The sequence below is a fragment of the Schistocerca americana genome, chromosome 2 (assembly GCF_021461395.2).
Source record: "Schistocerca americana isolate TAMUIC-IGC-003095 chromosome 2, iqSchAmer2.1, whole genome shotgun sequence".
NCBI lineage: Eukaryota > Metazoa > Arthropoda > Insecta > Orthoptera > Acrididae > Schistocerca > Schistocerca americana.
This window is the reverse complement of record NC_060120.1, coordinates 827,922,505-827,936,620: the sequence shown is the minus strand read 5'-3', so window position 1 is coordinate 827,936,620 and position 14,116 is coordinate 827,922,505. Positions and strand designations below refer to the sequence as shown.

Below are 14,116 nucleotides of genomic sequence, written 5' to 3'. Positions count from 1 at the left end.
AAACGGAAGTGATATCCTGTGTTCTCCAAGAAAGTGTTATAGGCCCTCTGCTGTTTCTGATCCATGTAAATCTATTTTACCTACCCTTTTACCTATTAACCTATTACCTACCTATTTACCTTTTATATATACCCTATTATATATATATATACCCTATTATATACCCTATTAACCCGAGAATAAGGCGATCCTGAATGTAAGATGCCCCATTTTTCGAAAGGCTTCGTGGAAAATTTATTTTTTACATTTTGTGAATTAGAGATAAAAACTGTTTTATTGATATAAAGTATCTGCCAAAAAGTTAATATTATATATCTCCAAACTTATGCTATTTGTTGATGGTCTACATTTTGATAATACTAGGGGAAATAAAATAAACAAAAAGGAATGATTGTACTAATTATTCAGATTGTTTCCTTTTCTACCTTTTTTATTTACTAACCCATTAGTCTGTGGTATCACATTTGTAATCATCACCATCCTAATGGAACAGCTGCAAAATTTATGTCTTCATTGTCAGAAATATTTGACAGTTTCTTCTCGATATGTTGCTGTTTCTGAGGTTGTCGTTATGGTGGGACCTGAGAAAACAGCTGCTTTTCTTCCGAACACATATCAAATTTTTCTTCTGTACTGACACGAGAGTTTACAAGTCTCTTGCTTCCAAACATATTGCCCGCCTGCTGCTCTCTCATTGGCATACACAGCTGACCCACATCTAGACACTTATTTTCTCCTGTAGAAATGAATACTACTGTGGAGTGTGCGTTCAGTTTTAAAGTCAGTCTGATTCTGACTACAGATGGATTCCTGCAAAACCACAGTTTAGATGTGGTAGATGTTCATAAAAAGACAAATTATGTGGTACAGGTTCCCATAGTTGGCAACACTATGAAATTTGCTGTTCGCTCTCCACTTCCAGCCCAGCAATCATCATAGCTCTAAGCTGACCTGGTGTCACTGTTCCCCTTTCGTAGGGCTGAGCTTGAGCAACTGTGAAAAACAGACTGCATTATCTTCTAGTGTGCAGGTCACACATAATAACACCAGCTAATATGTAATAAAAGATCCCAATTACGATTCATTCTCATTCTTGAACTTTTGCATGTCCTGTGATCTAGTGACGTTTCTTGGTTCTATCTTCACAATGGTCTTGTCGCTGTAATTTATTCTCACGATAACAATTACAGTCAGTTTAATGTGAATTATTTCCTTTGTTAGACATTTCTTTGTGGATTAATTTTCCTTCTTGTTTCAACAGAATGTCTTCATGTTATAAATCTGGTAACATTTTTACCCGGAATTCTAGTACATGAACAGTAATCAAATTTCTCATTTGCAGTCCACTTAATAAATCGTTTTCATGTCCGAATTAAATATTGGTCTGTGTTCGAGATCAAGTAATGTTTACTGGAGGACACCATTTCCATTTTTGAAAGTTATGTTTAACTAAACAGTAGCATTGATGCCCATATATGGTATCCATATGTGTTTGAGAACATGAAACGTAGACCTTTTCAAATACAATAAAAGTTTACAAGAAGATAGAATTTAGTGCTGTTTTCTCCTTCATTTCACAGAATTGTCAAATTTTAATTAGAGCAATAGACTGCTGTAGGGGCTGGTAGTTTCTCGCATGTATCTTATATTAGCACTCCCTGAGTCAATGTCGTGATTGTTCGAGCAGCATCATGTTGTATCAAGTGCTTCATCATACTAGGAAATCTCGAACCTGTTGGAATGCGAATAACATTTGCCGAGCCCTGCCCATCCGAAGTCTTCAAAATAAATATAACCGTGGCCTCAATAACCAAACCTTCATCTCTGCATGGAAGACGACCCCTAAAAATGTAAGCCTATCCCTATATAGTATGCTAAAAAATGTAAAAATGTTGATCTCAGCAGCAATAGTTTAATCTGTGAATATAAGAAGACACTGTATTTTTTGAGTGACGAATGTGGGGAAAAAAACCTCATCTAATGAGAAAAGCCGTGGTTTCATCCACAAGATTACAAAAAGAAATCTGTTAAATTTCGATTAGATGATAAATCAAAAAAATCTAAAGGCTCGTCAATGTGACTAAATACTTAACAATTGCAATCATGATTAACTTAAGCTGGAATGATCATGTAGATAATGTCAATTTGACTAAATACTTAAGAATTGCAATTATGATTAACTTAAGCTGGAATGATCATGTAGATAATGTTGAGGCGAAGACAAACCAAAGACTGCATTTCACTGGCAAAACAGGTAGAAGAAGATGCAACAGGTCGACTAAAGAGACTGCCTACACTATTCTTGTACATCCTCCACTAGAGTATTACTGTGCTGTAGGGGATCATGACTAAATAAGATTGATGGAGGACGTGATAAAAGTTCAAAGAAGGGCAGCACATTTTGTATTATCACGAAATAGGGATGAGAGTGTCCTGGATATGATAAGCCAGTTGTCGCAACAATCATGTAAAAAAAAAAAAAAAAAAAAAAAAAAAAAAAGGGGGTGGGGGGGCCATTTCTTGCTGCGGCAAGATCTTTTCATGAACTTTAAATCGCCAACTTTTTCTCCTTTGAATGTGAAATTATTTTATAGTCATCAACCTACATAGGAAGAAATGATCACTATAATAAAATAACAGAAATCAGAGCTTGTATAGTAAGATTCAAGTGTTCATTTTTCCCATATGCTGTTAGAGAGTGGAACAGAAGAGAAGATGGTTCAAAGATCGCTCTGCCAGGAACTTAACTGTGAGTTGCAGAGTAGTCATGTAAATGTAGAAGAAAGGTCTTAATTTTTGCATCTTTGTCATGGGATATTCCTGTGTGTGATACAGTAAGTGGCTTTGAACAGGCAGTCCGCAAGCTCCCAGATGAACAGTAGGCAAAATTTAGGGTGTAAAGAGCCATATTCTCATGACGCAAAGTTACCGGCAGCCATCATTACCAGAACTGAGCACAGCAGTCTGCTAGCACTACGAAATGATGGAAGGATTGTGGTCCTTCCTGCTGACAAGGGCAGTGCATCCATTAATTTGGAATACGTGGATTATGATATGAAGGTACTTACTGCAAACTCCCATGCAGCCCAGCATTGACAATAATGAAGAGGACATCAGAACCTCTCAAGTGCTTTTTGTGGAAAACAGTGTGGCCAAAAATAGTCTCCCACAGGCACCTACACCACCAACTGCTTATGCTTTATGGAGGATCCACGAGGACAGGTCACCATTGCACGTCATCATATCCACCATTGGTTCACCAACATACAAGTTGGCAAAGTACTTGACCCGTCTCCTTGGTCCACATGTGTGAGACTGCGAACTCAGTAGATTTTATCAGCTGAATTAACAGTCTTAGAGTTGGTGAGGGTGACCTTATGGCTAGTTTCAGTGTGGTGGTGCTGTTTATGAATGTGCCTCTAAGAGTCTCTTTTAATCAAGTATTGAGTTCTTTGTGAGTGACATGGGTTGAGCTGTTTAGGCGCACTCTTAGGTCTTCTCAGTTTCTGTGCAACAGCCAGTTTATGATAAGGTGTTTGGCATTGCATTTGGTAAGCTGTTAGCTCCGTCTTCTTGGAGAAATTTGAGGATGTTGCCTTTGCCATTAGAGCCTAGTTGTTTCTTTCAATAGACTGATGACATATTCGTCATTGGACCCTATGGGTATGAGAAACTTGACAAGTTCTTGGAACACCGGATTGGCATTAACAGTAACATCCAGTTCGTGATGGAGGTAGAAAAAAGATAATACACTGTCCTTGCTCAACATCCTCATCTGCCGCAAACAAAATGGATGCCTTGACCACAGCATCCATAGATAACCTACCCACACTGATCTGTAAGTGGTTGCCGTCACTCATCATCACCTGGTACATAAGCATACTGTCTTACAAACTTTGATGCACCATCCAAGAATGATTTCAGATGCTGATAGCCTGCCTCATGTGCTGAGAAACCTAAGCGAGGTCTTCAGGAACAACAGCTATAACGTTCATTAAATAAATGAAGTGATTTAAACAAGAATCACAATAAGATCACTAACGAGGAGCAGGGAAAGAAACTTGCTTTCATGCCATTCTGTGGCTCTATGTCAAGTAGTGTTAGCCACCCACTAAAAAGAGGCAAACTAAAATCAATCTTCAGGTCCCTGACAAAAATCTGTCAATTGCTGAGACCAATTAAAAGATGCAGCAGGTATTAGAACACTTGGGGTCAACAAGATACCTTGAGAGTAGGGCCAGTTTTATGTTGGACAAAAAGAATGCACTTTGGAACATTGTAGGAAGAAGCATGAGATGTTTTATTGCGTACACTACCCTAAGAAATCATTTCAGCTGAGCCTTCTGTAGAAAACAGTCATCAGATAAAATTCGACAGGACCTCTGTTTTGGCTTGCTCTAATCTGGGGCTGTGTAATTAAAGACACCACTGAAATAAAAATCTTCGATAACACCCTAAGTAGAGGGTGATGCGGGATCTGTTGATCGTACGATTCAAGCAGGCCCATTGAAAGCCGTGTCAACATATACCCATATACGGTGATGACGTGAACACCAATGACGTTGCTACTGGCAGCTATTATACAAGGGCATACCAGCAGCCCATTGACAGTCATACCGCTTGACAGTGTGACAGTGGCGAAGGAGCACTGGGCTGAAAGCTCGCATAATTTTAATCACTCTACATGGATTGAAATCAAAGAACTTTTTGTTGAGTGTTATCACTGTGAGACTTTGCATTCTTGCACTAAATAACCTTAGTTATTATAACTTATCCAGGTCCGATTGCCTTTGCTACTTTTTCTTCTCTTACTGTGACATTCCAGTCCCCTAATCATAATTTAATTTTCATCTCCATTAATGTGCTGAATATAATCTTTTATTTCGGCCTACATTTTTTCAGTCTCCATTATCTATGGAGCTAGTAGGCATTTACAGGGTGGATTGTATAAGATGTAGCATTCCATTTATTTTGAGAATGATTAAAGATATAAGAACAAGATATTTAAAAAATGATAGTAAGCACAGGTGCATGTAATTTGATTGCATGATAAATCCTCTTTTGTTTAAACTGAGATATTGAAGAAAGTATGGTTTTTTAAGTTCAACAATATACCCTTTTTGCCAGCATTTACCCCCCATGAACCATGGACCTTGCCGTTGGTGGGGAGGCTTGCGTGCCTCAGCGATACAGATGGCCGTACCGTAGGTGCAACCACAACGGAGGGGTATCTGTTGAGAGGCCAGACAAACATGTGGTTCCTGAAGAGGGGCAGCAGCCTTTTCAGTAGTTGCAGGGGCAACAGTCTGGATGATTGACTGATCTGGCCTTGTAACATTAACCAAAACGGCCTTGCTGTGCTGGTACTGCGAACGGCTGAAAGCAACGGGAAACTACAGCCATAATTTCTCCCGAGGACATGCAGCTTTACTATATGATTAAATGATGATGGTGTCTTCTTGGGTAAAATATTCCGGAGGTAAAATAGTCCCCCATTCGGATCTCCGGGCGGGGACTACTCAAGAGGACGTTGTTATCAGGAGAAAGAAAACTGGCATTCTACGGATCGGAGCGTGGAATGTCAGATCCCTTAATCGGGCAGGTAGGTTAGAAAATTTAAAAAGGGAAATGGATAGGTTAAAGTTAGATATAGTGGGAATTAGTGAAGTTTGGTGGCAGGAGGAACAAGACTTTTGGTCAGGTGATTACAGGGTTATAAATACAAAATCAAATAGGGGTAATGCAGGAGTAGGTTTAATAATGAATAAAAAAATAGGAGTGCGGGTTAGCTATTACAAACAGCATAGTGAACGCATTATTGTGGCCAAGATAGACACAAAGCCCATGCCTACTACAGTAGTACAAGTTTATATGCCAACTAGGTCTGCAGATGATGAAGAAATTGATGAAATGTATGATGAGATAAAAGAAATTATTCAGGCAGTGAAGGGAGACAAAAATTTAATAGTCATGGGTGACTGGAATTCGTCAGTAGGAAAAGGGAGAGAAGGAAACATAGTAGGTGAATATGGATTGGGGGGAAGAAATGAAAGAGGAAGCCGCCTTGTAGAATTTTGCACAGAGCATAACTTAATCATAGCTAACACTTGGTTCAAGAATCATAAAAGAAGGTTGTATACCTGGAAGAATCCTGGAGATTCTAAAAGGTATCAGATAGATTACATAATGGTAAGACAGAGATTTAGGAACCAGGTTTTAAATTGTAAGACATTTCCAGGGGCAGATGTGGATTCTGACCACAATCTATTGGTTATGAGCTGCAGATTGAAAGTGAAGAAACTGCAAAAAGGCGGGAATTTAAGGAGATGGGACGTGGATAAACTGAAAGAACCAGAGGTTGTACAGAGTTTCAGGGAGAGCATAAGGGAACAATTGACAGGAATGGGGGAAAGAAATACAGTAGAAGAAGAATGGGTAGCTCTGAGGGATGAAGTAGTGAAGGCAGCAGAGGATCAAGTAGGTAAAAAGACGAGGGCTAGTAGAAATCCTTGGGTAACAGAAGAAATATTGAATTTAATTGATGAAAGGAGAAAATATAAAAATGCAGTAAATGAAGCAGTCAAAAAGGAATACAAACGTCTCAAAAATGAGATCGACAGGAAGTGGAAAATGGCTAAGCAGGGATGGCTAGAGGACAAATATAAGGATGTAGAGGCTTGTCTCACTAGGGGTAAGATAGATACTGCCTACAGGAAAATTAAAGAGACCTTTGGAGAGAAGAGAACCACTTGTATGAATATCAAGAGCTCAGATGGCAACCCAGTTCTAAGCAAAGAAGGGAAGGCAGAAAGGTGGAAGGAGTATATAGAGGGTTTATAAAAGGGCGATGTACTTGAGGACAGTATTATGGAAATGGAAGAGGATGTAGATGAAGATGAAATGGGAGATAAGATACTGCGTGAAGAGTTCGACAGAGCACTGAAAGACCCGAGTCGAAACAAGGCCCCGGGAGTAGACAACATTCCATTAGAACTACTGATGGCCTTGGGAGAGCCAGTCATGACAAAACTCTACCATCTGGTGCGCAAGATGAATGAGACAGGCGAAATACCCACAGACTTCAAGAAGAATATAATAATTCCAATCCCAAAGAAAGCAGGTGTTGACAGATGTGAAAATTACCGAACTATCAGTTTAATAAGTCACAGCTGCAAAATACTAACGCGAATTCTTTACAGATGAATGGAAAAACTGGTAGAAGCCGACCTCGGGGAAGATCAGTTTGGATTCCGTAGAAATGTTGGAACACGCGAGGCAATACTAACTTTACGACTTATCTTAGAAGAAAGATTAAGAAAAGGCAAACCTACGTTTCTAGCATTTGTAGACTTAGAGAAAGCTTTTGACAACGTTAACTGGAATACTCTCTTTCAAATTCTGAAGGTGGCAGGGTTAAAATACAGGGAGCGAAAGGCTATTTACAATTTGTACAGAAACCAGATGGCAATTATAAGAGTCGAGGGGTATGAAAGGGAAGCAGTGGTTGGGAAAGGAGTGAGACAGGGTTGTAGCCTCCCCCCAATGTTATTCAATCTGTATATTGAGCAAGCAGTAAAGGAAACAAAAGAAAAATTCGGAGTAGGTATTAAAATTCATGGAGAAGAAGTAAAAACTTTGAGGTTCGCCGATGACATTGTAATTCTGTCAGAGACAGCAAAGGACTTGCAAGAGCAGTTGAACGGAATGGACAGTGTCTTGAAAAGAGGACATAAGATGAACATCAACAAGAGCAAAACGAGGATAATGGAATGTAGTCAAATTAAATCGGGTGATGCTGAGGGGATTAGATTAGGAAATGAGACACTTAAAGTAGTAAAGGAGTTTTGCTATTTAGGGAGTAAAATAACTGATGATGGTTGAAGTAGAGAGGATATAAAATGTAGACTGGCAATGGCAAGGAAATCGTTTCTGAAGAAGAGAAATTTGTTAACATCGAATATAGATTTAAGTGTCAGGAAGTCGTTTCTGAAAGTATTTGTATGGAGTGTAGCCATGTATGGAAGTGAAACATAGACGTTAACCAGTTTGGACAAGAAGAGAATAGAAGCTTTCGAAATGTGGTGCTACAGAAGAATGCTGAAGATAAGGTGGGTAGATCACGTAACTAATGAGGAGGTATTGAATAGGATTGGGGAGAAGAGAAGTTTGTGGCACAACTTGACTAGAAGAAGGGATCGGTTGGTAGGACATGTTTTGAGGCATCAAGGGATCACAAATTTAGCATTGGAGGGCAGCGTGGAGGGTAAAAATCATAGAGGGAGACCAAGAGATCAATACACTAAGCAGATTCAGAAGGATGTAGGTTGCAGTAGGTACTGGGAGATGAAGAATCTTGCACAGGATAGAATAGCATGGAGAGCTGCATCAAACCAGTCTCAGGACTGAAGACCACAATAACAACAACCAGCATTTAAAAGTTAACACATGTTACTGGGTGGCATTGAAACATTCCACAAAAGTATCAGAGAAATGTGCTAAAAGTGAAAGCCAAGGTGGCCAGAATTACATGTTGTGGTGCAAAAACCAACAAGTTGGGCCGCCATACCAGTTGCTGTCGTCATACGCAGCAAGAAGATAGGCTTATCTTAGAAAGATGAAACATAATTCCTGTTGGTTTTATATTTTATATGACAGTACATGGCCAGCTACATGGAACTGTACTAAAAATAGCTATTATACATTTACCACCCCACCGTATCTTTAGGTGATAAAGGCTTTTCACTGTGGCTGAAATTGTTAGTGGTTGCTTTGTCAGATGAAACTACCGTCACAATTACAAATGAGGCTCATCAACAAGTACAGCTGAGTGTTGTTGTTCATGTCTCACGTGTCTGTCTAAAGGGCTACCTTTACTTGTGTTTCATGCTGTGTGTTTTACTTGAGCTTCTGGGGTGGTGGTGGTGGTGGTGGTGGTGGTGTGGAGGGGGGGGGGGGTTGAGGGAGGAGAGAACCCCCTTATATGTTGACCAGAAAATGTGCTTTTGGTATGATGGTGTGGAATTGCCATCAATAATTTCGATGCGGTATTTTCTCTTCACTGGAACTGCTTTGCCGGGATTGTTGCTGTATGTAAAGTGATACATAACAAGCATGGGATATTTGATTAGGTGCAGCAGAATCTCATACTCTGTTGCTGCAGTTGCACTGAGTTTTGTTACTTTCACGTTTAGCAACTGTTAAGAGAGTGTGTAAACAGTTGCAGTAACTCTGGGTTGCATTGGTGCTAAACTGATTATACTCATATCTCCTTGTAGACCAATGTTATTAATATGAGAATGCTGAAGGTAGTGCCTTTTCCTCCAAACATTTAATGAAACACCATGTATTTATCATAATGAAGTGTCTAGTAAAGTGATATATACATACATTTGCAATTAACTGAAGCCCCCCCCCCCCCCCCCCATGTAGCTGTAAAGTGTTTTGTATGTTCATTAATTGTTGCATATTTAATAATTTTCTCATTATGCTAATGTTCAAAGTGGATGTTTGTTTGTTTCAGGTCTGATCAGTTCATGTGGGTAATAGGATGATTTGTTTGGAGTGCAACAAACAGACCAAGCTGGCCTTGCATTTTGTATGTCTGTTTATAATATAGATACTGAACTAGCCATTCTTGTGTAAATACATAGGAAAGGAGATATTTTTAAGGTTCTGAAGACAACTTCAGTACTTTTTGTTACAGATATACACTTGTCTAGTACCTGTTTCCATTGTTACGTAGAATTTATAATGGGATGTCTATAAATGGTGCTCTTGAAGGAATGCAAAGTGAACTCTTGTTTTTAAGAGTGCAGGTCTCTCTTAAAAAATCAGTCATTCCATTATACTTTCATTGTATTTTGATTTTATACTTAAAAGCATTTTTGTTTCATTTGGACATTATTTATGTACCAAGTATATTGCCAATTGATAAAATCATGCAATGATTTTAAGGGATCAATATATTTTCAAGTTTAAATCTATTACGTTTTATGTAAATGACTGCATTTTTAAAATCCCACCATTTTCGCTATGTTGTTGCGACCTGCAGTTAAAACTGACAGTTACTGTAAATGTTTCCTACATCATGTGTACATGGATTATGAAGTGCTTAATAGGATTTAATTAATAGTGTCTACTTGGCCACATAGTATTCACAGCTTTTTAACATTAGAATTTAAATACATTAAAAACAATGTTTTGGTTAACTTTTAAATATGTGTAACGTATTCTGAAGAGCTTTCCAACTGTTCAAAGGAAAGTTAGCTACCACTTACGTAATTTCATAGAAGTGTGAAATACAAGAAAGTTTTTAATTTAACATAACTGTATGCCACATTTTGCATCTCAAGCAGTGAACTTCATTATATTTTAAATGTGGTGCTTTGCCTGCTACTTAATGATATTTGTGGATGAGTTTGATACATGGGCTACACCTTAATTGATGGCACAAACATTTTTAAGAATAGGCACTTATTGTTGCACATGTGCAGCATCAGCACTTTTGAAGAACTGCATTATGGTGCTCATCAAATTTTTTAAAAGAAAAATTAATGGCTCTCAGTAATTCTTTGCTTATGTTCTAATAATGTAATAATATTAATAAAAAATGCCAATTCATTCCAATTTGATAAGTCATTCCATAAGGCCAGATCTTTCATACTGTGTTACTGAAGAAGTGTGCCGCAGTTCTAATTGATTCAGCTATTACTGTCATGAGAAATACTAATAGCAATGAGAAATGAACATCAGAATCATGTTTTAATCCATTCCATTAATATATTCATTGTGGGGACTGATTATACAAAAAAAAAGAAACAAGAATTTGTGTTATTGTGGGTAACCTGTTATAATGTTTTATGAAGATGATTTCTTTAAAAAATGTCTCATAAATGTAAAATTCATAGTCTGATTATCTGGTAATGCTAATTGATTCACAAGTGTCTTCAGTGTGTTAATTTGCATGTTAAGTTTGAAAGACATTCCATTTGAGAGATCTGTTGATCTCTGCTTCACAATGAATCCACCACATCTCTCAGCAATATCAATATTCTCCCCCTTCTACTATTTCCTTCCTCTCCTACTATGCCCCATCCCCACCCCACCCAAAAGCACACACACACACACACACACACACACACACACACACACACACACACACAAAAGTCACGTGACAAAATAGTTATTCTTGTGAAGCTGTGAATTTATTTGTCATGCTAATGTTCATCATGTACAGGTGCTTTGTATTATTTTTTAATTGTTGTTCAGGAACATTGTTTCTGTATAGAAAATGTACACAATTTTTTCACTGTGGTGCAGCAGTTTTATCTTCTGCAGATCTAGTGAGATGAACCTGTCAGTTTTACTCACTGTTTTGTAAACAAAAGATGAATATATATACATATATGTGTGTTGCAAACTGTTATTTTGTATTTATTTGTACTATTTTAAGATGAAGTTAATATATTCTGTGGCATAAAAGCAGGAATAGGTTGGCTAGAAATATATGGTTTCTTTTCGGCAGCCATAATCATCATACTGTATGGTTGATAAGGGATTTCCCAGTAGTCGTAGTGTTCTTTAACATCTTCATTGTTTGTTAAACTTGAACAGTTGAGAAAATTCCAATTGCTGAGTCAGTTGACATTGTAGGCAGTTGTGAATAAGATTGTATGCCATTTGGTAATATTAATATGCTAACTAACATGGAAAAAGTGGGATATTATAATCAGAAATGCATGAAGGTAATTTATTTCATGTGTGTAGAATGCAAACAACTGTTAGAAGCAAAGACAGGAGACTACAATTTTTGAGTCATCGGAGACAAACAAATGTGCTGCTGTTCTGTCAGAGGTATGAGCTCATGAGCTAGTAATAGGAATGATGAGGAATGTATTTTGTGCGTGCAATGTCATCAGTTTCCCCTCAGCCTGTGTCAACATGCTCCACATGTGCCCCCTCCTGCCAGGTGACAACTCTGAGCACATATTGTGGTTTGACATAGGAGCCCCCACCTCTACCATCTCCCCACTCTCTCTCTCTCTCTCTCTCTCTCTCTCTCTCTCTCTCTATTGTGTAATATTCACTGTGTTTGTGTAATGGTGCCCATGCTAAAGATTGAATACAACTACAATCCATACTAAAGATTACAATCCATACTAAAGATTGAATACAGCTACAATGTACACCAACACAAAAATCAATATTCAATGTTTACCGTACACCTGAAGCACTTGCAATAAACTGAGTGAGCATCATTAGTTGTCGCAGAATTCACTTCATATCCCCAACAACCATCTTGTAAACTGCACAGTGCTCTAGTTTCTACAATGTAACAACATTTGCTACTGTGCCAAAGACAGGTGCTTCAACAAGGGAGGCAATTTTTTTGGAAAATCAGGAATTCTCTAAGTATTACATTTTACATGGAAAAATTGGGGAAATCTCAGCGGGTTTTATAAAATCTCGGGGGATTTTGTGTTTTTTAACCTAGTCTTTTTATTTTAATTTTATTGAGCTTTATAAATCACAATTGTTGAAATACTTAATACTATATTTACCTGATTATAAGACAAGGATCTTTCCCAAATCATCATCCAAAAGATAGGGGGGTTGTCTTATATTCGCAGGTTTAACTTTTGCTGCTGAGGTCAATGTTTTTACTTTGTTTAATGGTGATTATAGGAGTCATCTTACATTTTCAGATGAACACATGGCCATTGAGGTTTCGTAGAAGTTATTTTGAAGAATTCCGAAGGATAGGGCGTAGCAAACAATACTTTTGTTTGAATACACTTGAGATTCCTGATATATCAAAGCACTCAGTACAATGTCAATCTTGCTTGAACAATCGCTTGACATTTGACTCGCTGCAAAGGATAGTTTAGGAGGTATGAATTATCCACTACAACAGTCTATTGCTCTGGTTAAAAATAGACAATTTTGTGAAACACAGGAGGAAATAGCATTAAATTCTATCAGCTTACAAACTTGTGTTGTATTCGAACCAGTTCTCAAGGATCTATAGATACCGTGTACAAACATTCATGTTACTTTTTAAGTAAGGCTAACATTCCAAGGCAAAAATGTTGTCTCCCGAAATCCATTACTTGATTCTGAACCCAGGTCAATATTTTATTTGGTTATGGAGAACTAATGATTTACCAGGTGGGTTGCAAATGAGAAATTTGGTCGCTGTTCACGTCTTGGAATACTGGGGAATAACATTCTCAGCTTTAGAACTAGATGGTGACATTTGGATGAAACGAGAAAGAAAATTATTTCACGATGAAAAGTGTAACAAATGAAAATCGCATTAAACTGAAAGCAGTTGTTATCACAAGAATAAATTACAGTGGAAAAGCCCATTGTGTAGATAGTACCAATAGATATCACTAGATTGTGGGATGAGCAAAAGTTCAAGAATTGGACTGAATCGTGATTGTGATCTTATTTTTACATACATGTTGCTGCTGTTATACATGATCTGCACCCTAGAAGATACTGTCATCTGTGTTTCACTGTTGTTCAAGTAACACACCACTATGGGATGGTTGGAGGGGGAACAATGACACCAGCTTGGCCAAGAAATGAGAATTATGAGGAATATAGGGAGGGAGGAGGGTGTTGTGTAGGCAGCAGATTTTGCTGTGCTGACAACTACGGAATGTACAATGTGTACTTCGGCATTTTATGAACATTTACCATGTTTAAACTGCAGTTTGCCTGAATCCATTTGTACTCTGAATCAAAGTGACTTTAAAATTGGACAAATGCTCGACAGTAGCATACATTTCTGCAGTAGATGGTGAAAGTCTAGATAGGAACTAGTGAAGTACTTAGTGTTTTGTACAGCAATGCTGTTGCCGCTCATCATGAGGTATCACCGTAATTATGGAGAGTGTGTCAGCTGCTAGTTCTACACAACCAATGAGAGAGCGGTGGGGAGTAACATGTCTGGAGGCAAGACACATTGTAACATTCTCACATCAGTATAGAAGTGAAATCCACTATTTATTCAGAAAAAAAGAAAAAAATCTGTGTTCTGAGGTCCCACTATAATTATAACTTCAGAAATTGCAATATATTCGGAAGAAACTGCCAAATATTTGTGATA

General features: G+C 38.0%; 1 protein-coding gene across 1 annotated transcript in view; it reads left to right on the top strand.

The window, feature by feature from the left end:
* Positions 1-11,165, top strand: part of LOC124595461 (glutamate--cysteine ligase catalytic subunit) — a 123,970-nt gene extending 112,805 nt beyond the window's left edge. Inside the window, exon 12 of the mRNA XM_047134210.1 lies at positions 9,521-11,165. Within this exon, the coding sequence (XP_046990166.1) occupies positions 9,521-9,543 (23 nt within the window). The 3' untranslated portion in view covers positions 9,544-11,165. The remainder of the gene's footprint in view (positions 1-9,520) is intronic.
* The last annotated feature ends 2,951 nt before the right edge of the window (positions 11,166-14,116 follow it).